Source organism: Ascidia mentula, chromosome 9 (genome assembly GCF_947561715.1).
Source record: "Ascidia mentula chromosome 9, kaAscMent1.1, whole genome shotgun sequence".
Taxonomy (NCBI): domain Eukaryota; kingdom Metazoa; phylum Chordata; class Ascidiacea; order Phlebobranchia; family Ascidiidae; genus Ascidia; species Ascidia mentula.
The window spans coordinates 10,977,871-11,002,928 of NC_138574.1; the positions used below are offsets into that span (position 1 = coordinate 10,977,871).

The 25,058-nt window shown below is 36.7% G+C and overlaps 4 protein-coding genes across 11 annotated transcripts; 1 reads left to right on the forward strand and 3 right to left on the reverse strand.

The window, feature by feature from the left end:
• The first annotated feature begins 1,907 nt into the window (after positions 1–1,907).
• Positions 1,908–5,214, forward strand: LOC145914584 (tRNA wybutosine-synthesizing protein 4-like). Its single transcript, XM_083002406.1, has 9 exons — positions 1,908–2,023; positions 2,192–2,372; positions 2,542–2,761; positions 2,924–3,050; positions 3,191–3,312; positions 3,468–3,766; positions 3,836–3,957; positions 4,107–4,747; positions 4,826–5,214. Exons 1-9 carry the CDS (start codon positions 1,991–1,993, stop codon positions 5,181–5,183), a joined length of 2,103 nt encoding a protein of 700 aa, XP_082858532.1. The 5' UTR covers positions 1,908–1,990; the 3' UTR covers positions 5,184–5,214.
• A 564-nt stretch (positions 5,215–5,778) lies between these two features.
• On the reverse strand, positions 5,779–9,305 carry LOC145913285 (3-hydroxyisobutyryl-CoA hydrolase, mitochondrial-like). The gene is made up of 8 exons (XM_083000886.1): positions 9,026–9,305; positions 8,411–8,808; positions 8,153–8,276; positions 7,869–8,045; positions 7,436–7,644; positions 6,983–7,105; positions 6,707–6,852; positions 5,779–6,388 (listed from the first exon to the last, which is right to left on the reverse strand). The coding sequence occupies exons 2-8, from the start codon at positions 8,675–8,677 to the stop codon at positions 6,217–6,219; spliced, it is 1,218 nt and encodes a 405-aa protein (XP_082857012.1). The 5' UTR covers positions 8,678–8,808; positions 9,026–9,305; the 3' UTR covers positions 5,779–6,216.
• A 408-nt stretch (positions 9,306–9,713) lies between these two features.
• On the reverse strand, positions 9,714–14,474 carry LOC145913544 (uncharacterized). Of its 5 annotated transcripts, none has more exons than XM_083001252.1 (11): positions 14,100–14,474; positions 13,812–14,040; positions 13,551–13,677; positions 13,265–13,440; positions 12,682–12,999; positions 12,022–12,536; positions 11,693–11,906; positions 11,278–11,426; positions 10,778–11,046; positions 10,211–10,259; positions 9,714–10,057 (listed from the first exon to the last, which is right to left on the reverse strand). In XM_083001252.1, exons 1-11 carry the CDS (start codon positions 14,393–14,395, stop codon positions 9,967–9,969), a joined length of 2,433 nt encoding a protein of 810 aa, XP_082857378.1. In that variant the 5' UTR covers positions 14,396–14,474; the 3' UTR covers positions 9,714–9,966. The 5 variants fall into 5 exon arrangements, with proteins under 5 accessions (XP_082857378.1, XP_082857381.1, XP_082857376.1 ...); XM_083001255.1 differs by having other exon boundaries at positions 10,207–10,259; XM_083001250.1 differs by having other exon boundaries at positions 10,211–10,262.
• Positions 14,475–15,549: 1,075 nt separating this feature from the next.
• On the reverse strand, positions 15,550–24,110 carry LOC145912929 (islet cell autoantigen 1-like). 4 transcript variants are annotated; one of them, XM_083000379.1, is made up of 15 exons: positions 23,980–24,110; positions 23,142–23,330; positions 22,622–22,802; positions 22,277–22,349; positions 22,045–22,168; positions 21,574–21,772; positions 21,437–21,502; positions 21,099–21,257; positions 20,411–20,493; positions 20,116–20,210; positions 19,694–19,828; positions 19,180–19,314; positions 18,844–19,044; positions 18,081–18,305; positions 15,550–17,066 (listed from the first exon to the last, which is right to left on the reverse strand). In XM_083000379.1, exons 2-15 carry the CDS (start codon positions 23,156–23,158, stop codon positions 16,939–16,941), a joined length of 1,821 nt encoding a protein of 606 aa, XP_082856505.1. In that variant the 5' UTR covers positions 23,159–23,330; positions 23,980–24,110; the 3' UTR covers positions 15,550–16,938. The 4 variants fall into 4 exon arrangements, with proteins under 4 accessions (XP_082856505.1, XP_082856504.1, XP_082856503.1 ...); XM_083000378.1 differs by having other exon boundaries at positions 19,180–19,311; positions 20,411–20,511; XM_083000377.1 differs by having other exon boundaries at positions 20,411–20,511.
• Between the last annotated feature and the right edge of the window lie 948 nt (positions 24,111–25,058).

Below are 25,058 nucleotides of genomic sequence, written 5' to 3' on the forward strand. Positions count from 1 at the left end.
CATGCACTGACAGAAACATATTTTAGTGAACTATACAAGCTAAAAATTTAACTTCCAGTACAGATAGTAAATTATACCTTTAACACTTCACTATACAAAAAGTTTGCCAAACGAACATAATTAAACAACGCTAGACAAACCCTACAGGGTTATAAGGTGTTGACTTTCGGGGATTGGCTTTCTTGAACAATGTTACAAGCAAATACAGTCCTTTCATCAACTAACACACAGTCACGATTACTGATGCGCACAGCACTGCTTTTTTCTGACACGCGCTACAATGTAACACCAGCTGTTTCACGTGGTTCGAAAGACGGTTTTGTCACAAACGGACAATTCAAACGTTCTGTTATTACCAACTGAACACTGATGCCTTGCATGTGATGCAACAGTGGGAACCAGGGTTCGCCTACGCATACCAGTTACAATAATAAGGTTGCAGAAAGGAGACGAAAAAACGCAACTTCTTTTTTTGCTCTAAGAAATTGTTTCATTGATCGTGGACAGTACCTGAAGGTATAAGCTGGCATTACCCATTCTAAGATGTCAATTCAAATATATTTTTATTATTTGTTTATTTTCCCTGCCAAGCAACATGTTTCCTCACTGTCTAAAGCAAAGTCTTAAAAATGGAATTATTCATCAAGGACGAGTCAACCTTTTAGCTAAAACCTCTGACAAAGTAAATCCTATTGACAAATTGTTTGCAGCGTTTTCTCAGGAAGCCATACAATGGCGCTTGGATCCCCCCTACGGAAATCGCGGAAGCACATCTCCCAGTGCCATCACGTTTTCTAGAAACAGTCACTTCCAACGGTTGTCTTCACAGGGAACTTTAGCTTGTTCAGAGGAAAATATTGTTGTCAAAACCACTCATGCAAAGCCTGATATTTATTTACAATCATTTTTTTCTTTAAAGCCAGTAATATTAGCAATAATACAACGCGCACGGGCAACAATCACCATTAATCATACTAAATTTTTAAGACAAACAATAGACTGCACCGTACCAATTGATTCCGGCCAGCTGCTATAACTAAAGCTAAGTCTGCTTGCGTGTTCTTTCTGTTAATACTACATTCGACTCCAAGAGCAGACTTATTTGTTAAATGAAACACACGTTTGCAAAATCAGGTGGCGTTACTTTAAATTGTTCCAAGCGCGTTATAGTGACTGCATGAGTGAGTAACTTCTACCGCGTGCCAGTTGTTAGTTAAGTGACCGAGACTAATTGAGTGGCAGAGTAAATTACAGAGAATAATAGCAAATTAGGACAGAGAAAAGTGCGAACGGGTATTTAACAAGTTTAAGTTACAATGAAAAAAGGTCTGTCGTTGACCCGGATGCCAGCAGACTGTGCGAGTTCTGCAGGAAAGCCTTATTTCGTCTGCAGCCTTCGGTCCGTCTGTGTTCCAAATATGTGAAGAATAGGTTGGGAAACATACGTGGTGCTACAAGATTGCAAACTTATTGCGCCATTGTTCTTTTGACAGCAAAATCGTAGCCCAGCGCCAGAGAAGGCGGTTTTAATTTTCGCGCCAACTTACAACACACTACACTGCAAAATTAATTATTACATTTTTTGCGAGTGCAGGCGTATTGCCTTTAAACTTGAATACGTTTGGTCAATCTTCACTTCGTTATGCCGCTATATACATGATATCGTTTCGTTCAAGATTTGGTGACGTTACGACCATCCCAAAACAAGTATAATTGTGTCTCCTAACAAAACGTAAGGGTAGGCTACCTGTAAAAGTATTACATAAAAAAAATTTAAAAAAAAAACTGGAAAGAATTCGTTTATGCACGTAGGAGCAAAATAATATTGAAGTTCATTGTTTTTTATTTTTGTCAATTCTCGCTCTTTAGGGTAATTACCCTTTGAAATTTCCCTTTTCACGTGCGAAAGTATTTGTGACGTCAGGAAATAATCTTGGCTCTCGTACTCTTGGACTGTTGACGCCAATGGTATGTTTTACCTTGTTTCAAGATGAACGGGGATTCAACTTCAAGTTCCGCTCAGGTTTGGACAAAAATATTTTGCAGCTGTTATTTTCTTTACACTTTTTCATCAATGGCCAAGTAAAAATGTTTGTCCAAAATGTCAAGTATTTAAATATTTGTACAAATTATACTTGTTTGTGATTTATGCTTTGTTGCTAACGTGAGTTAAAATTAACTGTTTTTGAAGGTGCAAGGAACAAATGATTGTAGCATTGTGAGTAAACTTTCCATGGTCAATCAAGGTTATTTGGAAGACCAGTATCTCAAGTACTTTGTGGAGAAACCACAGAGAAGATCCCCTGTCATAAATAGGGGATATTATATACGTTCCAAAGCTGTGAGACATGTGGTGTCTAAATTTGTGGCAGGTTTGTTTTTAAATTGTTTTAATATTTAGTATTAATGATCAAAAAGTTGAAATACCACTTATTGTGAATTAAAGAATATGTTTTAAGCCCGCATGTGGAATCTTAGATTTGGTGCAACACATTGACTTGCATTTAGGCTAAACATCTAAAAGTTTGTTCATTTTTAAAGCAAGAAAAAATCAGGCTGTGCAAATTGTGTCACTGGGGGCTGGATTTGATACAACTTTTTTTAATGTGAGAGATCTCTTGGGAAAGAAAAATGTCAACAATCTTAAATTTGTTGAGGTTGATTATCCTGCGGTGATGGAAAGAAAAGTAAAGTTAGCTGAGGCTGCAAACTTGCTGAAACCAGAAGCATCCCAACCAACAGACAAAAATATTATTTCCAGGTGAGCAGAGCTTGTTGATAAAAAAATGATGACAATGGGAAGATTAGTTTCATTACAGGTTGAGTGTTTTTTAAAAAAATAGCCTTTCTTCAAGGGTAAATAAAATTTGTAGTTAGTGTTTTGTTGCATTAAACTTTTCGAACATGTTGGTGTTTCATGCAGAAACCAAGCATACTCTGCCATTGGTTTTGATCTTCGAAGAGTTGGGCCAGAATTAAAACTCACACTGCAAAACTGTGGATTGAATCTTACCACACAAACCTTGTTTCTTTCCGAAGTTGTCTTTACAGTAAGTTGTTTATATCTGTATCAAGCAAATGTTGGTGTACAAAGTCATTTTTGCCAAGACTAGTAAAATGCAGTAAAAAACAGTGCCCGTAGTTTTAATGGTGTCATTTTTAATTTTGAAACATGACTATTTTTCTAAAGTATTTGACCAGCATCCAGTCACAAAAGGTAATGAAATGGATCAAACACACTTTCAACAATGCATTGTTGGTTGTTTTTGAACAAATGCTACCAGATAATGGATTTGGCAGAGTCATGACAAGGTTAGAAATTTGCTCCTGGGTTATAGACACACATACTATTTCATTTTGGGTTTATTTTTATGTGGAAATTATAAATTATTTCTGACAGTACAGTTGTCAATTAATGTAGTGTCACTATTTCCAAAACATGTTATGGACATCTGGTTATTTTGCAGACATTTTGATTCATGTGGAAGTCCCCTTCTTGCAATTAGAGACTATCCAACACTTGCCACACAAATAAAGAGGCATCAAGCATTGGGATTTAACACTAGTTCGGGGATAGACCTGTATTCCTTCTTTGAGCATTATGTTCCTGCCGAGGAAAAAGAGAAATTAAAAAACCTTGAAATCTTTGATGAATATGAAGCTTGGCACCAAACTTGCTTGCACTATTTCATTCTCTGCAGCACTAATTCTGATCTGGACGATCTTAAGGCCTTTTGCAAATTTAATGTGGATTATGAACAAAATGGCAAGTGCAACTAATTGTGAATGATCATTTCGTGAAACCAATTCACTGAACTTTTTTTCTCTGGACCAGAATTGTCCAATGATGATGTTGCTGAAGAGGAAGTAAAGGTGGAGATGCCTAATGAAAACATGATGCAACTCTTTGGTCATTGTGCCTATGGACTTCCTGGTAACAATATGGAAACTCAACAGGTATAGCCAAAATCAACAGAAAAATTCTAGTCACAGTTGTAATGTCAAATAAATTACTGATGTCTGCTGAAATCATATTTAAATGAGTTTGTGATTGCCGTGACGTTGCTTCTTCAAGAAATTTACGAACACTTTTCTGTAATTTTCAGGTCTTATCATTTGGTGGTTTTGGAATAGGACGCCAAAATACACACCAGAAATCCTCACACCACCGTAGATTGTTTAACATCACTTTAACAAATCTTGGAACAAAACAGTTTACAGACTGCACACCAAAGGATATTAAAGTTAAAGCATCACAATACTCAACTTTAGTACAAAAGAGTTCTTGTGGTAGCCTTGAGGAATTTGTTCTGTTTGGAGGCAGAGGTTCACCCAAATTGGCATCCAATGATGTGCATTTAATCAGTTACAACACAAAGACCAAAGAATGTAAAATAAAATATCTGGAAGCAAGTGGAATTGTGCCTGGGGGCAGGTGGAGGCACACAGCTGATGTTATGACAATTAATAAAACAAAGAACATGATAGTGTTTGGTGGCCGTGATGAAAAGAATGTCTTTGGTGATTGCTGGTACCTTGATTTGGACACATGGAAGTGGTCAAAAATAACCTTGACGCTCAGTGAATGTGATATTGAATTGAAACGACATTCCCACAGTAGTGCAGTTTGGTCAACTAGAGGTTGTAATACCTTAATTCTATCCGGAGGGCTTAATTCCCATGAAAGACCATCAAACAGTATCTACACTCTCGATTTACATGGAAGTGAGCAAGCTTCAATTGACCGGTAATTACCAAGGACGTTTATTTTTTAAAGTGTTTTTTTTCTACCACACTGCAACTTTTACAATTATTTCCTTTTCAGGTTGAATATACACCCTGAATTGCCTGCAATATACTCTCACAACATGCATGTCTGTAGCAACTACCTCATCATTGTGGGTGGGGTAAAGTTTCCAGCTACTGGAACAATTCACAAGGACCCTCAATGTCTGTGTGACGAAGTTTACATTATAGATTTATTAAAGAATGCTTGGATAAGGACAGTGAAACTACAGCAAGCAATTACTGACACTCCTTTGTTACTATATGGCCATAAAAGCTTTGTTTTGAGAATTTCAAACTCTCAAGTTGAAATTGTAGTTTGTGGAGGTGGTACTAATTGCTTTTCATTTGGAACTTCTCTTAATAGAACTCCACTACTGTTCAGTATTCCTCTGTGAAGTAATGTCAGATAAAACATTTGTATATACTTTTTTCAAGTTGGGAGCATAATAAACAATTGTTCTGGGTTGCAGACTGTGCATCCTGTTTCAAATATATCAGTGACTGGTAATTGATGTTGGTCTTGTCGTCTAACTTCAATTGTGTTCAGCAGACATTGAAAACTCATGCATAACATACAATATGTAAATATAAGGAAATACAGAGTAGTTGTTTTGCTACTGGCGGTCGTGTAAAAAAAACAACTAATTCTTTCTGATGGTAAGGTTTGTAACAGTATTTTTCACCTAAGGTTCCTTTTTACTGTGTTGAAGTAGTCCATGCAACAAGCGTGAACAAAATTCTTTATTTCAACAAATCAACTTCCAAACAATGATGGCTAATTGAGGTGAAAGCACAAATTACCTGCAGCTCAACAATTCAACACTGCCCGAAGTAATTCAGCAAAAACATTAATATCCAAGAATGTAAGGCTGGGCAATTAAGCACAGCTTTCTTAAACACAGTTTGCTTTTAACATGTAGAGTTTTTGAGGGGGGTAAGTTTTCTGTTATATGGCATCTTTGGAGTCCCATATATAATTATGTACCACTGAAACAACCATAATAGATTTATTAAGTAAATCATTACAGCTCATTACACAAACAGGCACATTTGAATGTGAACTTGGGTCCAATATGCAAGGTATAAGAAAATGATATTGATGCATACAAGAAGGTAAAGTTTTAAAACACATTGCCTGGCACAAACACATTACTGCGAGAATACTCAGCAGGTGACAGAAAAAAAGCTGAAACTTTGACATAAATATTTGTATATAAACTGGTATTTAAATGGTGTATGGAAGTGGTGACGCTGTGAGCTGTTGATCATGCAATGATTCTCCCTTTTGTGTGCATTTTTAGTCTTTATCGCAATATTAAACAAACCAATTCTCTTTTTAATTTAAAATGTGTTCAAATTCCCCATGCAAAATTTTGGCAACCTGTTAAATTGAATATGACCAAAGCAGTCTGGTTTTCTACCAAGGGTTTACAGTTCAAGTTCTTCCAAGCCTTCTGGCAGTACAAAATAGCTGTTAACAATTTCATCAGTGACATCATTAAGTGTTGCTGGTCTCCATTTGGGTTTTTTGTCCTTGTCAACCAGAAGGGCACGAACTCCTTCTTTGAAATCATTGTTTCTCAAACAGTTGCATCCAATTCTGTTACATATTTGAGGTTTTCAATGACATACACATCTGGTGCATGTGGCTTTATTGGCTTTATCTATAAAGCTACAGCCAATTAGTCCATTTACCGATATAGAAATATGTGCAGGACTTGTATATACAACTAATCATATCAAAACAATTCCTAAATTTTTTTTTAAAGGTTTATTTTCCAGATTTTATTTACTGTAAGCATGTATTAGTTATTACTTACTAAACGTCAATTACTTTATGTCCATATTGATAAACATTTATTGACACACGAACCAGTAAATGGCAAAGAAATTACGAGCAACAAAATGTCACACTAGCCTGTATTCCATTTCCAAACATTCATCGAGGTCTAAACTTCCACCAAGCTGAAGTTGCTTGAGAGTAACTTTCAAGGAAGTCGGAGACATTTTACTTAGCGTCTTCAGTTGTTCTTTAGCCCATTCACTGCCATCATGTTCCAAGTTCTGGACAACCAAGCATACATTTCAAGAACCAAAATATTATTTTACATTATAAAAAACATGAGCAAGACTCAATGTTAATAAAACACATGACATTAAATTGTGGCAAATTGTGCTGAAATCAACTTCGAACCTTAATAATTTCCTCCACAGTGTCAGCGCAGAATATCTTCTTTATGTCCTCCTCACGATCCCGCAGCACTAAATAATCTCTTTCCCTACCTGTCTGGCATTCTTCATGGTACCTTCTTAATACCTAATAAAAAGATATCTGGTAAAGATAATTTTTTTGCTTCATGTGCTTAAATTTTGCCATTTCGGAAGGTATACAGTGATCGCTAGGACAGGATCTGCAGTCTATAGCTTAGATCTTAATTTTTCAATATTTGTCATTTTTTATTGATGAATTTTTTAAACAGCTATATATACAGTAACAAAATTGCCTATTGTGGTGTAATATAAAAAAATGACATTTTGTGCAATGCTTAACTTTTCAGCAATGGAAATTTGAGGAAAAATTTACATATGTATCATAACATCAAATGAAAACTTTACAATTACAAATAATTTATGACACATATCTTACATCAATGATATCCTGCTGGGATGGAGCTTCCATTGAAACAAGATCGTTCTCAAGCTGGGGAAGTACAGTACTGTGCACCATTCTAGTTGCCACACCGGCTTTGTAAACGTCACGTCCAGTAAGTCGGTAACCAGTCAGTGCAAGATACACACCCAGGTGTTGACTCAAACGTGGCAAAAAGTGGGAACCCCCAACGTCAGGAAACAGGCCTACACATGTCGAGAATTACAGATTTAGTTTTATGTTCAAGGTAAAAAACATATTTCTGAAAAGTTCTGCCTACAATAGATTTTAGAGATGAGTGGGTACTATTAAAATGCCTTGTAAAGTGTATACTTAGCCATTGCTTAGGGGCAATAAACTAATACAAGAGAAACCAAATATCCTGACATTTGGCAATGTTTGATAACATTTGGACATGACAGCGACTCACCTATTCCAGTTTCAGGCATGGCAAAAACAGTACGTTCTGTGCAAATTCTGTGTTCCCCATGAACTGAAAGACCGACACCTCCTCCCATAGTTATGCCATCAATAATGGCAATGTAGGGAACAAGGCATGTGGCAATTCGATAGTTCAAGTGGTATTCGGAATGAAAAAACTCTTGTCCTGTCAAAACACTTCACACTATAAAAAACACAAAAATCACAGAAAGATGCTTGCTACACATATTTTTAACATATATATCCTTGTCTTTAATAACTTGTTCTGGTCACCTGGTGCATAGTTTCCCATGTTCGCCATATCTGTAATTGTTCTTATATCTCCACCAGCACAAAATGCTTTGTTTCCACTTCCTTTCATGATAATCATAGTAGTACGCGGATCTTCTTCCCATTCCTTAGAGAAATTTGTATAAATTTATTATCAAACATATATACCAGAAAATACATATATACTGGTTTGGACATTTGAAGGTACAAAAAAACAGAATGTCAAGCTTGCTGTCATGGTTAAAAGAAACTTGGTCCCACCTTAATTTTTGGCAGTATTTTCCGTATCATGCTCAGGTTGAGGGCATTTAAGGCAGCAGGTCTGTTGAGGGTAATTATTCCAGCACCACCCACTTTGTTAAACAAAACATCATCTTCCACAAATTTTGAGGACATAGCTCGAAAGCAAGGTATTCGATAAAGTTTGCAGGGCACACATAAACCCTGAGAGCTTGTTTGAAGTTTTGTTGGTGCTGCAAGGTGCTTTGAAATGACCTGCACCCGTAAAAGGCTTCTGGCAGGTAGCATAATAACACGGTTGTAGCTTTTAAAGGCCTCTCTGTAATCGTTGAATTCGCTTGAGTTCTTCTTTACGTCGAGCTATAATTTGATTTCGAAGCAAGATGAAACTTGTTACTGCCACTGGTATCGCAACAATCCTGGATAAGTATAATTAAACTATTAGGCAACGTTCTGCAATATGATACCTGAATTGGAATGTTTGTAACTTGCACAGAGGAGTTTTTTGATTGAAATTGACTGCACGAAGCAGCCAATTTTTGCTTGTGAATTATGTAATATTTTTTTTTCTTTACCTCACAGATTGCTGACCAAATCCTGCACATGTGACATTTTCCAAAACTGAATCATACTCACCAGGTTAGGAATGTTTTTGTGTGGCTGTTCAGTCCTTTTAATTTGCTGGAGAATTGCCGACTGGGAAAAAAGATTGGTTTATGAAGACTTCTGCCAAACCTAAATAGTTTTCCCATTTGGGGAAAATATTTTATTTCAGTTGTATTGTCAATGATCTGCTGTTGCAATACACTCAAAAGTAAGTTCTGTAAAATAAATAACTACAGAAAACTCATGGGTGTTAGCGGTTGACGAAGTAGCTTAAAGAAATCCTGACCAAGCTGTTAATTAGAAATCTACGAAATGCATTAAACAGGTATGTAAGCAAATCGCCGCAAACATAGTACGTGCGCATTCAGCGCAAACCTCAGTGGAAATTTACTGCAAATTAGCCTGTTGCAATAGACATCGTACCCTTAATTTTTTGGTACACAGCTGAGTTTGAACTTCTTCAACTTTTTGTGAGTTCTTCAAATCGCAAAATGGAATATAAAATTAATTTTAGCTATGGTCATGTGCAACATACATTCAGATTTCTTCACAAATAAAACTCAATAACCCATACTTCAAATAAATAGGTTTGCTCCCAATGAATTCCTTTTTTTGTCCCCCCGTTTACTTGTAATTACTGGCGTCACTTCCGAAGTGGTATGTTTGCTTCGCTTCCGAGTTTCTCGTAACTTGCGTTTCACAAAACACCGACTCAATGTTTTTCACACACACACAACGCCATTTTATTTTCTATAATCAAGTCAAGAATTGGTGTAAACTAAAAAAACAAATAATGCAATCGAAGTCAATGGCAAATCACTCCTTCATCATTTACAGCGGCAATGCTTGCAGTAACTTAAAGGTAAGCAAAAAAATTGATTTTGGCAACTGTTACACACATACTACATCATTTATCGTCATGTAACAACTGGTGCCACATAGAAGCACACAACTTCCAAGTTAAATAAAATTCATCGTACACTTCGAACAAACTTGGGTATGGTAGGAATTGTATCTTTGGGGTGAGCGGTTGAAAAATTTCTTTCGCTGACGGCTTTCCGGCTACAATACGACAGTTAAGCTTAATTTTCGTTCTTTCGTCAAAATTCTCCGGCTTTCGCTACATTTGCGAGATGCAAAATTATTGTTACAGTAAATTTTGAAATATTTTTACGTTTGACGTTTTGTAATCCATTGTTCTGGTAACTTACTTACAAGTCACTATGATCTCCGTAAGCCCAGCTTGTTACGTTAGATCTCCTTTCTCCTTGCAAAATAAAGACATTTAGAGTGGCGTCAATTGTGAAAAGAATAATATTACGTTATTCAATAACTGTGTATGAAAAAACTACACAAAGAATAATCACATCCAAAAGTTTCGTATTGCTGTTAAAAAAAATCCCAAATAGCCTAAATTCGGCACTGCCTGTGTATTATGAACCATATAGGCCTATTTTGATGGAAACCGCCAGGTTTTTACTTTCCGCGAACAAATTCAAAATATTACTGGTATCAAATGTCTCTGCCTTTAATTTTGTGCTCGATCAACGCAGTAAAATAAACATTCGTTATGTTTAGACGTACAGTATTTTTGTTATCGCTACATTTTTATATCTATAGATTTAGTTTACCGATATAATTTGGCAAATGAAATAAAAATAGATTTAAAAATACTAAGACAGTTCAGCGCTAGAAGAATTGAAGGGGATAGAAAAAAAATTAAACGAACAAAAAGTTAAAAAAAAAACAATGACCCACTATTTCCCTAATACTTTTACTTACTTGCTCCTGGCTGGACATTTCGCAAAGCTGCGTTGGAGTGGTATAACGCAGCGGCCTCTCTTGCATATTGCTTTTCTCTGTTTAATCTGGTCTCGCTGTAAACACGCCTGGCGAACGTGGATTCGAATGGTAGATCGTTATATCTTCTAAATTGGTCGTCGTCATAGCTCATACCGAGGTACGAGTCGCAAGACCTGCGGCTTCCCGAAGAAGCAATGGCGCTGTTGCTAGATGGCGACAGAGAGCGTCGATTTTCGCTTGACGCGGATCTTTATGAAATAATGAAAGAGCATATACAAAGCAAGGGCAAATACAAATTAGTACGACTGTTAATAATGTAAGCGTCTAAACGCTCCTTTAGAACCAACCAGGATATCTGCACGTAAGACATGATTTACTAACGTATGTTAATATACAAATCCCCAGGAAAATTCCTTGTACCTTTAGGTTGTCAATGGCGATAACCGGTTTTACCTAAAAGTAACAAACGCATAATATACCTGTCACGTAGCGCCGGTGTGCGGAGAGAATACATGCTTCTTGAACGCCGGTAAGCATCGCTGTTTACTCCTGAAAGGTTGCGTAAATATTCCTGCTTGTACACATCGGCGTAACGTCCCTCTAGGGATGTTCGTTCCGGCGACGAAAACTGTATTCAAAATCATCAGTTGCTTTTATGTGAATAAACTAAATAAATCACAATAGCATTTGCGTCAAAAATGTTTTTTTTTTTAATTCTTTGGAAACTCTGCTAACCAACATTAACTCTAAATAAATTTCTACTGATGTTGCCAGGCATGTTTTATTGCTGCAATACGACTCTGCATGGTGGCTAAAACGTTGATATAATAAAAAATTATCCGCATTGCAGCAATTAGCTCTAAAAACAGAAAAACTAAAAAGACCAATTACTACCTCGCTTCTGGTGGGTGACCATCTTTTACGGGACACGTTTTCGGCGCTCTTGTACCTCCCAGGCATCCGCCTTGCGGGCTCCACGTCATAATGAACAGTGTGGGGAGGGCTTAGGTCACGAAGTTCGCGCGCTCGTATCACAACCGGCCGCTTGGATCGGATGAGTGGCTTGTAATCGTCGATGTCTGTGACGTCATCTTCGTCGACGGGCGATCTAAAAGGTTACACTTATATTACACCACACACAAGTTCGGCCCTAAATGGATTTTGTATTAAAATTGCGTTGGTCTCAGCTCTATAGACTAACAACAGCGACGAACACCATATACCTTCCTCTTGATTTTGATCGGTGACTCGCGGGGGCACTTCTGCTTACGAGTCTTCCTCTTCTTTGCTCTTTTGGGCTGCACAAATCCAGCCAGGCGTTAATTGAGTTGACGCCGTCCCCTTCTGCATAGGAAAACGCCTTCTCAATTATGTTGGAACTACACAGAACTTCCGTGTTATCCGTCACAATGCTGGATGAACAGTCGTCGCCGGTCGTCACCGAAGTTTTGGAAGCTCGCAGTCGCTGCGGGACCGATGACGCAACCTTGTCGTCATACGGCAGGGTGGTGACGTCACCGGGGGCTTTACCGTTGTCATCCCCAGGGGCCGGGTTCTGAGTGGCAATTAGGGTCGTTTTCTTTGGTTTAGGGGATGCTTTGGGTGACGGATCGGTTCTGGGGGAATCGGTTTTCTTGCTCGAGCGAGATGTGGTGGGCGATCCCACGGTCTGCGACTTCGGTTTTGATGGAATTTGTCGCGAAGTCAAGGGAGGTTTGATGTTAACCACCTCCTTAACCTAAAGGTCAACGTCCAGTTAAGATGTTTGTTACCTGACAAAATCGAATTTGTGTGTACGTTATAGACTCATCTGGGAGTTATAGTATGAACAACTGAGTTGCTTGTTTGGTTTGTAAACTTACAAAGCCACACAATACTTTTACCGATGTTTCGTCTTGAGACTTCTTGGGAGCCGGTGCTTTTTTATGGCCGCTTGCAGGCGATGCTTCCTTGATCGCAGCCAAAGCAGGGCGTTTAACAGCTGGGGACGTCCCCTTCTTCTTTACGGTAGCTTTCTTTTTTCCCACCATGGTGAACTGGCGCGAGAGCTTTACACTGACACTCTCTTTTCGGGGTTCTTGCTTCTCCACGCGAAAACGCACGTGCATGTCGATTGCGGTGCGCCAAACGGTTTTCGCCTGGGTCATGTCGTCAAACTCGAAAGTCGTGGCGTAGGGACTGTCGGATTTCTCGTCCGTGACCTTGGAAACAGAGTGAGGTGAGTTTGTGTGGGTTTAATATAACCATCCTGATTTGCAAAGTTTAAAGAAAAACTATTCAATAATACGTTTTTTTAAGCAATAGCGACAGCATTCATTTATGGATATATAAGCGTTACACAATCGCAAGGGTCGCATACCAAATGGTGAAATATGGATGTCTAAATATTATTTGTTAATCCACAAACACATAAACAGCTAACGATACTTATACTGGAAATGCAAATACCTACGTAGCAAAACTTACATCATTCAATTTTATGGAAACTGTGTTGTGTTTAAAAGAAACCGCCCGAATCGAGTTCCATGTAACCACTTGGGGGCGCTTCTTGTCTTTGGCGATAACGACGCCTTGAGGCCCGATTCCAATCATTATTCCAGTCATGATATCAGTAGCGTGTGATCCGCTTCCATGTTTTTTTCCTATGAAAGAGCAATTTTGTATTTTAACTGGAGTTTGGCTTGAAGAAACAAAACAAACTGAACCATCGCTTGAGGTATGATAAACATGCTGTTTTATACCGCATTTTTACCTTGTAGGTTGGCGTAGGCAGGATAGAAGTGAACTCCGTACATCTCAAGCGAAGCGGCCAACTTTAGAAACTTAAGTTCAGCTTGGGACGGAGAAATGCCTCTCAGACAGCGATGCAGTTCAATCATCTATGACAAATTGCCGTAATTTACTTTTTTGCCGTCCGAAGACTGGGTATTACAACTGTAGAGCACACCAAGCTCCACCAGCATGCTATCTCTAAATATTTGACTTAATGCATAAATTTATGTTGAGTCTGTACCTGTTGTTCAAGGTCGATATCGATTTCTTGCTGACGTTTTTCCTTTTTACCCCCGGCCCCCACTCTTATAAAACGAAAAGCCTCGACCAACTGACGGTCAATCCCCTCGTTGGCAAAATCCCCATGCTCCGACTGAAGCCAGTAGGAAGCCAACAGCGCCAACGTGTGGGCAGGACATTTAAGGCGACCAGTTAATAAATCCTGTCTTGTTTGAAGAACAGTGTGGTACCTATGATTTAACATTATTAATTTAAGTGGTATACACGCAGTTTTATCTATTTTACAAACCTGGCAATATCTTCAGCATCTTGAATAGTCCCTTGGAGGGGGTAATACTTTATCATAAGAGCAAATGCCCATATTTGGCACCGTCCTGGAATTTGCTTGCGAAGTGGTTTGTCCAAATGTATCCACCAATTGTAAAGTGAATGTACGCCACCACGGTGCACCAAACCGTACGGCTTGCTGTTTGCAATATTCAGATAGTTGCAAACACTAGTTAGTAAGTCCCTGCCTGTGGCATCCCTTTTCACAGTGACTGATATTTCCCTGCCGTCCAGGAACACACACTTGCATGACGTCATACTGTTTTGCTCAAAGTTGATTCTATGTGATCTCAAACACCCTCAGAAGGTCATTTACAAACATATTTTAACAAAGATTCTAGCTGAAAGTATCCAAATATGGTGGTCTCAAACATCTTTGCCAACGTTCTTTGGAAGAGTCTGTACAACTGCAAACACAAACCGTGCTGAAATGTCTTTTGATTCCTTGCAATGATATATACGGGCGTCTGCTGTAGACTGTTCTATATTACTTGCTCATATTTACATTGAGTAGCACATTTTTTATGCAACTGAAAAGGTAAATTCACCATTCACTCATTGCCAAACTGTATCAGTCTTCATCATTTCGTTTATTTCGAAATGCAATAATCAATGCTAAACAGAAAATCAGTTTAATGTCACTGTCAATATTCATTCCACCTTTGTTGCTGCCTCAATAAAATCAATTAGCCTTCGGTCTGACTGTTTCCATAACAATGCGTGTATTCTTCAAAAGGTCAAACGAAATTTCCTGACCTATCCCTAATGTCTGTCCAAGGTCGTTTTGACCAACACAACAGCTATGCTTGTTATGCCATGGTCTGTGCTTACAGTAGGGGTCGATCTGTTTAATCACAGCTATTTAATTGTCCGATCCAACGAAACGCGCTTGTGGAACAAACGCCGGCGGTGCCATGTTACAGAAACTATTGTTCTGGTGGAATTCAATCGTCAGTCTTTCATTTTACCTTGTGTTGAAAGGACACACTGGAAAGTGGAACTGATAAATTTCTGAACATACAGGTGTTGTCGCGACAGCACTTGGGTTAACCTGCAGTAGTAGACACAGACCAAAACCTTGATATGTCTGTAACCTCTATTGTGGTGTCACACACCGTAAGTTGCAGATGGCCCTTGAGTATACACTATGTGCTGTTATACCTTGCATGCCTTGAAACGAACCCAATGGCTCAACGCATTCATTTCGCGGCAGTTCCCTTTAAACGTTTGGTTTTGGCCGATATAAACAATATAGCTGCTGACGTTTTGATCTTAAAGATTTACATGACCGATGAGTTATGTTCCTAATTTAAAATCTGTGGTGATGAGAAGTTGACAAATTTGTGAAGATGTTTCAGTTTTTTGTAACTGATTTTACCATTTGCATTAAGAATGCACACATGATAGGTGGGACGACACGTTTATTACTACACAATGACATCATACGTTTACTAAGGAACGTCAGAAGAAAAACAAAACACATCAAGAGAAAAGACACAATGTAAACAAATTGCCTGGTAAACTGCAGTTGCTTTGTTTCCATTTTTATGATTTTAAGGCTCTATTATGACGTCTAGAAAAGCTTCATTTGTCACAAGCAAGATATCATCAACGAATAGGTGAACGTTAAAAAACGTGCAAAATAAATTAACGAGTCATAGTAGTAATTATAAGACCGAACAAAATTGCCTTTGCTTAAAAAATGCGTTAATTTAATCACAATCCATTGCACCGAACCCCGAAGAAATGACAACAACACTATGTTGTCTCCACTGCAGATAAAAGCAAAAACACATATGTATATTGTTCGGAAATACAAGACGTCAAGAAATTTTTCATAACACGGGTTTATTATTTGTCGCGATAACCAGAGCCACCACACATGCTAGGATAGGTATTGCACGCACAAGTGACAACAATGGGGTCACTATAAATGTTTTTCGATTATTACAATGGGCAAACCCGTATTTTACATTGAAGTGTAGTTGAGGTATGCAGTTTAAACTGTGCACAATAAAACAGTTTAACTGTGCACAATACGATATTCTTTTGTCGCGATTTTGCTGCATTTAATCGCAAGTAACTAAAACTTACAATGTTGGGTGCAAATATAACATACTTATTGCCACCGACAAAGTTGTGTATTATTATTAAGGGGATCGATTTGTGTGCAGAAACGTCAAGTTTAACCTTTTAGGTGTTTGGCACAAAGTTATGTCTATGGTGTATCCAGAAATAACATCAATGCCAAGTTAAAAAAAAAACGAATTATGGCAAAAAAGGTAATAAATCCCTTGTGGTTTTTGTTAAAAATAAAAAAACAGATACGAATTATTGGATAAATCAAACTGACGGGAAAACACATGATTTGTCAATTTCCAAATGTTACTGCAAGCAACAATGATAATTACTGCAAGGACCAAAATACAAACGAGTGCAAAAGTGCTGTCTGTTTTGAGATGGTTTACTGCAAAGTTAGCTTATGAAAAAGCATATAATTACAAACTATTGTGGTAGGTTTACTTAAAATAAACATGGTCTTTCACCTACAAAACAAAGGCTACACAATTACAGAAAAACCCATACATACTCCACAAACCTGTACTTGGTACAGAAAAGACCCAACAAAAAGAGGCACAAATACGACAAGTACCGATTATTAAACAACCACAAAACTTCAGAAAATTTGGAAAAAAAGGCCAACACCCCAGCACTTTGGATCATATTCACTCAACTGTCATGTCCATAAAGCAAATGCAGTAGGGTTTTTCTTGAAGATTTTTTATAAATATGGTATAATATTAACATGCTCCACCCTCTGGTTTTTCTTTGTTGCCTGTCTCCGACTTCTTTCCCAGTGCATCAGGGTTTTGTAGAGGATCAAGCTCAGCAAACAGATTAAACCAAGCGGACATGTTTCCCTTTTGGTCTACAGTAACAATGGAGATATTTATGATGACTTAGCAATATAAAGACAAACGTTTTTTGGAAAATGAAAGCTGCATCTTGAAATAGAAAAGCCAAAGCTAATATGCCATTAATCATATTACTTAAAGTCGACGTTTCGAACACTAACTGCTTTCATCATCATTAGTATAATGAGCTACACGCAGCAAAGTGCCAAAGTGGACATGGGACCAAATGGCAGAAAGCTGCATCATTATTGCAATGTGTGATACTGACTTAAGACATTACATGCTGTTAAATCTACTTAGAACTCAATTAGTTGTACAGTAACAGGATATTACTATCAAGTCCATACTTTTGAGCATCTAAGGTGTGAGGAAAGACATTCAATATGAAGTTATAAACATGCTGTGGAATATACAGTCAAGTGGACCTTGGTTAACATTGCCGCAGTCATACCTAATGGCTTTAAGATGATTTTGAAAGGTTTTATTTTTTAAATCATTATATTTGTGTGTGAGGTCGAAGTACTAATCATATAGACAGGTAACACAGAAAACTATACTCCGCCTTTAACAAAGTTTTACTACTCATTGTTTAAAAAAATTAAGCTGACACTGACCCAAAGTCGTTGCTTCATAGAAATACATATTTGTTGTACTACAACAGGTTATTGTTTCTTAACATACTTTGAACGGATTAGACAGTTTGAAATAACTAGCCATGCCGGTATTTTTTGTAGTTTTAGATTTGTTACATTGTTTTTCAATTGAATAATAACTTGTGCCAACATGTTAACCATAGAAAGAGATAATATATGACACAATATTTGCACTTTAGCCGGTTTCAAAACAATGTAAAACCTGTAGAGTGGTCCATAGGTTACACATTTCCAGGTCAAAACAATGGATTAAAATATAAAATTTAGTGTTTTACATTGCTATGCTGAAATGGCAAATGCCCCCACAGTATTTTATCATACAGTATAAAATGCATTTCCCAGAGAAAAGTAAAGCATAAAATGATAATAACCAACCTTTTTTGGATTGAAGTTGAGGTGCTTTTTCTTGTCCCGTTTTCATTGGGGGTCTGTTCTGTTGCTGGTAATTTCCCGTCATAGGGGTGTTTCCGAACATGGACTGATATGTGGGGGGTTGCATCATGGGAGGTGGGGCCTGATGTTGGGGGTAACCCATGGACATCATTTGTTGCTGATGTTGCATGCCTGGAACCATCTGGTTCATCGGTGAAGGTTGGTTGGCTGGAAAATGGAAATAAATAAAAATGTTAAAAGGCTATTTTCTTAGTAAAACATGGGTTTGAAATGAGGGCTTTTACACTTGTTCAAATTGTCATGGTGTTGTTTTTATTGGGCAGAGAAAAAGAGAAAATTTGAAGCCTTAACTGGCAACATTATACATTCAAGGTGCAAAATTAAGTATGCCATTTTATATTGAAATTTAGGCCACAAAACACTACTTTCCTATGACAGACATAAATTTTTAAGTCAGTGCCAAGTTTTAAATAAATCTATATAATGAAGCAACATCAGCATTTCATATAGCCTGGTTAGGTGAACAAACATTCACTCAAAATGTTTTTGTTCTTAACTAGTGTCTTTGAGGAAAAAGCTGTTTCTGTGATAAATGCAGTGGTATAATATACAAGTGCTCTTTTACAATTTTACACAACAAATTAAAAACAAATTATTGGTGAAACCCTGATTTACTCCATTAGTTTTCATCCATTAGTCCAACAACAACATCATTTGCCACTGTATTGAACCAACACAACTCTACCTGAAGTCATCATGAAGTCCATTAATTGTGAAGGAAGATATCCGGATGTGACTGGTTGGTTTGAATTAATTGTTTGCATGTGATTAGAATCATGAGTAGACGAGGGGGCCTGGGCTTCAACATTTGCATGTTGAGTTGATGGAGTTTGGGTAAAATCCCCAAATACTGAATGCCATTGAGTTTCCAAGTCACCAGAAGTTTCTGTAAATGAGGGTGCTTTTTGATATTATATATTTTTTTTGAGGACAACACATTCTGTTATGAAAATGGATGTTTAAATCTGTTGCAAGATCATCCGAATCACAAATCTTAAGAGCGCTTGTCCAAATATCTTACCTGCTTTTTCTTCTTCTCCCAGAATATCTTTCAGGAAGTCAAGGTCTTCTTTCGTTGGTTGCTGAAAATCAGTTGTTTCAACATTTCCAAGTAGTAGGTTGTCATCGCCCTCTTTGGGGGCTTCCTGACTTTCTGCTATAAATTATACAACCATCATACGACATGCAATTATTTTACCACTTCTAGCAAATGCTTACTCACAAAATGAGAAAAAGAAATAATTTAGGCAAGCATCGGACAACACACAGAAACAGAAAGTTTGTAAATGCAAATTTCCAAAAAAAATATGCATTTTTACAATGTGGGTTACTTGCCCTTCAAAGCAATGTAGACACTGAATTTAAGCAAAAATGAAGGACAGTAATCCAAATAAACCACTAAGAATATCAACAACTTAATTGTTTTGAATAATTTGCAACAGAGAGAACATAAATAGATTGTGGCATGATAACCAAAACTGCCAACCAAATCACAAGAAACAATGACATTCTCATTGCATATGACTTTTCCTCACCAACGCCAACCTCAATGAGAGGTTGCTCAATTGTTTTATGTTCATCTAACATGCGAATGTCATGATAAACATCCCCATGCATGTTGGACAAGCCATTAGGGCATTTTTCTTCATCGTAATAATTTAGTAAGGAATCTAGGAATACATGTTCATTTGTAGCACTTATTGCATAGTCTATAGTGGGTAAAAATGAGTTGTTTTAATTTTAATGTTGTCCATTATCAGACTGGAAACACCGATGATGAAAAACATTAGCACATTCTTGCACCTATTGAGTGTGGAAATTTTGAAAACTACTATACACTATAGTTGTCAGTTTTGATAAGAGCTATTCATTATCATAAGACATATCTACATTGCTTCAAAAAATATGAATACATGTAGGCACATGCATGCTGTGTATCTATAGGTAAGAGACTGACCCTGATCACCATTCTGCAGATTTAATGAGTTCAATGACCGTTCGATCTTCTCGTTGTCACCTTCACCAAATTCTTGGTCACTGAGACTAATTAACCTAAAATATCAAACTACATTAAACTTTCTATGAAGTTTGATACAGTAAAAAAAGTAAGCAATTTTGTCAAAGACCAACAGTCAGTGAGCATGACATGGCCTCAAGTTTAATTAATGAATTGAACGAAATGTAGTGTTAAATTGGAAAATTTCTCTATATATGTGTAAAGCTTAAATATAGCCTTCTGCTATATTTCTTACTGGTCATTGTTTTCTTCTGTTTTTTCTTCTTTTTCATTGGTTATTGTTTTTTCGTCATCAGATTTTTTGTCTGTGTCAAGTTCCTGCATAGGATTCAATCCCTTCCGTTAGACAACACAGAAATACCGAGGAAAAAAGAAATCAAAACAAAAGGGTGTGAGAGGTAAGAACACGTATTCTACAGATGTCCATCCTTACATTCACATGCATTATACACAATTTATTCTACTTAACAAACCTAGACCTTTGAAACACTAAAGTTCTGTGAATACAGAACATGTGAATTTTTTTTATCTAAACATTAGAAGTGCATTTGGCACTGCCACTACAAGCTTAGGATAGCAAGGAAGAGAAATTTGTGACACTTATTACTGTAGACAATATCTGACAACTAATATACAGGCCATATGCAAGTAAGTTTCTACATTTCAAAAACAATGTTGCAACTATTTTCATTTAAATGGTATGAAGTATTTAATAAAAAGACCCAGTCAAGGTTTTAATCAGTAAATGCATACCACTTGACAAGTATCATTTACCATCAGCTGGTAATACTTATAAAGTCACAAAATGGACACTCTAACATATCAAACCTAGGAAAATAAGGCACGATACTTTCTTGTGACTTCACAACATGCCATGTAATGTCCGAACATAGGATGACAAACATTCTACAACATTATTATACCTTTAGTAATTTGAACTCGTAATGTTGATAATCTTTCATGTTTTCCAACACAGCAGACATGGTGTTAGCAGTTTTTTCCCAGAATTTGATCAGTTCATCTTGATACGGAACAAGAACGGTCGAGAATAGATTGCTTCTTGAAGCGCAAAGTAGATCAACCTGTGATTACAACACAAAGAATGATTTTAACATGTCGCACATAATAAACAGTTGTTTTATGACCCTAATGACATAATTACACAGATCCACACATAAGGTATGTGCTGAGATAATAAATTAATACTATAAAAAGCTTGCTACATATCTGTTTGTATCATAGAAATAAAAATAAACTTCACCTTTTGACACACAGCCCACTTCAGGCGATCAAACTTGTCTTTATTGAGACGGACTTCATTTTGCACCTAAAATTATTCAAGTAAAATATTGAAATGTTCATTTTATGGCACAACACATGAGTAAATGTGGTTCCTACCCGCCTGAACTTTTCCAGTTTCTTGTACTGCTCTGGATCAAGGTTAGACGATATGTCTTGCATCCAACGAAGTGATGCTCGGTAGTGTGTTCTTGCCTCCTCCATTTGGTCAACAGAAAGGACACTGTCTCCGACAGCTCTGTATCGGAATGTTTCGATGTCATGGTGCAGTCGACCAAGTGGATGGCGAAGGGCCAGTCTGTTAACAAATTTTATAAGTGTTGACAAATATGGTAAGCTACTCATCATGTCCAGCATTCTGTCGCTATTATTTCAAGGATTAGTAACAATGCAAACAAGTGTTATGTAAAAGCAGAAAATGAACATTTTCACAACAGCCACTACAGGATGCAACAGTTGTTCTACAATTTAAATAGACACACACTTCCTGTCAATCATTATTAATGGACATATTTGAATATGTTGCTTTTCTAGTGTGAAATTGCATAGACTTTGATGAGTAAAGTATACCTTTGTTGTGCATTGTAGCACAGAGATTTTCCGACAGCACCCATCATCTTGCCAGCTTGTGTTTTGTCCAGTGAACCCTGGTCCTTCAAAAATCTTCCCATTGCATTTTCATCTCTTGATAAAACTGTCAGTAATTGTGTTAATTAGTATAAAACAGTATTTCATAACTGCCGGTCTGCGTTAATTTTTTGTACCAGTTCCCATATGTACACGTATATAAATATATACTTACCACATACGCAGTTTTGATAGCGCTCAACCGCCTTGATAAGGTCTGCACATGTTATTTGAACTGTTCTGAATAACTGCAAGGAGTAGGTTTTCATCATTAAGGCCAGATAGCTAGATAGCATATATATTTGCGAAATACCAGTACCAGTCTGCTTATATGTTGAAATGTTCAATAAAGCATCAAAATGTTAAATAAACCAACTGCTTTCCAAGGATGGTGGTAGCCTACTTGATTAGTGATAAGCATTATTAAAAGTAACAATATCAGCATATATTGATATCTTTAAGGTGCCTAGAAGGGGTTTTAACAAACAACTTTGATTTTGTAATATTAACAAAAACTAACTTCCAACTTTGAGTCTATATCGGCATCACTGGCAATTATACACTCGTCATCTGACTTTCCCAGCTTCTTCCGAAGCACTTGTCGTGCAGTCCAGAAGTCCCTCTGTAGTTTATTCACAGTAGAAAGGTTGGCTTCAAAGACATTTCTGTCATATGATTCGCCAGAAAATCCAGCACTATCGCTGTGAACATAGACATAGTTTATGTACCCATTTCAACTTAATGAACATGGCAAAGCAATATGTAAATGCATGTATATTTCGTCATTACGCTTTTCAGCTGCAAACTGTAAATTTTTTAGTATAGTCACACAATTTTACAATCTTTTTGGAAAATTTAGCAAGCAATAAAAGTTGTTTTTACACATTATTATTTAACTCAAAAAACTACAATGCACATCAAATAAAAATTTGTTTATTCTCGAGTTCAGCAGTTTATATTTAACATATCATATCTTAACTCATGTATTCATTAAAGAAGGATCCAAAATGCTGTATTAAAACTTTGAGAAATATACTTACTATCGAGACATGGACATCTGTGAAGGTGACTTGTTAAGCAATTACTTCTTGGTATAGTTGGGCAAAAAGCCCTTGACCAACTATTTTGTTAGGTTTCTTTTACTAATGTTAATATATCCAAATCAACATTCGATGACGCATTCAATACTGACGCAAAAGTCAGTTGGGTGACACGATGCAAGATACAACCTATAACATATAAATCAATAGAAAATATACAAAATAAGACCCAATACATTAAATAATTAAAACATTGTCTTCGTCACATTCGTCACGCATCATCTGTTATCTAATTTGCACGCGTGACCAGTTTTTATCCAAAAAATTCAATAAAGTTTATGTTTTCTTTATGTTTGATATTACAAAAATTATCATCAAATAAAAAGAGTCTCAACTATTTAAAAAACTAAAAAGAAAAAAAACTTAGCTAAGGTTTAAAAATTTCAGGACCAAGTGAACGGTCCAAAGTAAAAGATTTCAGAAACGCTGTGAAGTGCACAAATTCTTTTGTAAATAAAATTTCGCCAAAAGTGATAATTAAAAGTTGTTGTTTGCATTTGAAAAGGACAAATTTAAAAAACAGAAACATAAAGTAATACCACATAGCGCCCTCTGTAATACAGGGGAGAGTGCGCTATGTAATACCACCAACACGATAAAAGAACTTGGGATCTGCTGGAGATATATTTACTAATTTCAATGTATTTAGCGTATTAAGCGCATATTAAAATCTGACATAGCCATTTCATGCAAAACAATTCGTATTTCAAACAGATTACTAGATATTTGTATTTTAAATTCTTTTATTATATTTATTTTTATTCGCATCAGTGCTTACGTGATATCACGTGATAGTCACGAGGACAAGTTGTCTGCACTTGGTTTGAAAGAAATACAAGCAGCAGGGGTTGTTGGCGTTTATTGACGAATTAAAGTTGTTGTTTGTCGTGAAACGCTATTGCACTAACTTGCCAAAATGAAATTATTGTGTGTTATGAATGGTGCCCATAACCAGTTGCTACCCAGTCCCTGAAATTGGACTTCAAGATCCCTACTGTCAGGCATCAAGAAGTGATATAGTGTACTCCACGTCAAGGTTGATTGTTGCTGTGATTTTGATGACTGTGAATGATGGAATTGGAAAATTCGCCTAATAATATGATCTTTTGCTGGGAACAATCTTCTGTCATTAATAATGGTCAGTACAGTAGTATTCTCAACTTTGTTTTTCTTCTTCTTGAGCTTGTTATAGTAGTTACACAATGACCTTCAAATAGCACAAACAGCTGAAATTGTTATTTTTTACAAGAATGCATATGTTTTAGGCTTTTGAAAACTGGGAGATGATAATGGAGCCAAATTAGAATTTGTCTTTGGCAACAGTAAAACCAAGTTATAAACTAAAAATAAGATTTATTGGTGATAAGATATACATAACTTTAATGTTTTCCAACAGAACAGACATGGCGTTAGGAGTTTTTTTCCCAGAATTTGATCGCTCATCTTGATACGGAACAAGAACAGTAGAGAATAGATTGCTTCTTGAAGCGCAAAGTAGATCAACCTTGTGATTACAGCACAAAGAATTAGCCTACTTTAACATGTTGCACATAATAAACAGTTGTTTATGAACTTAATGGAAAAAATGCACAGATCCACACAAAAGGTATGTGTTACACTATGACCTTCAAAGAACACAAATAGTTCAACATTTTATTTTTTTCAAGAAATGCCTGTGGTTTGAGCTTTGAAAACTGGGAGATGATAATGAAACCAAGTTGAAAACTTAAAATAAGTTTTATTAGTGATACTTACTGTGAAGTTTGTGGTTATTTCATTAACTGTTTAAAATGCATACATTTAGAAAAAAGAAAGACAAGATTTTCTTTGTGTGGGCAAATTATGGAGTTATTTGTC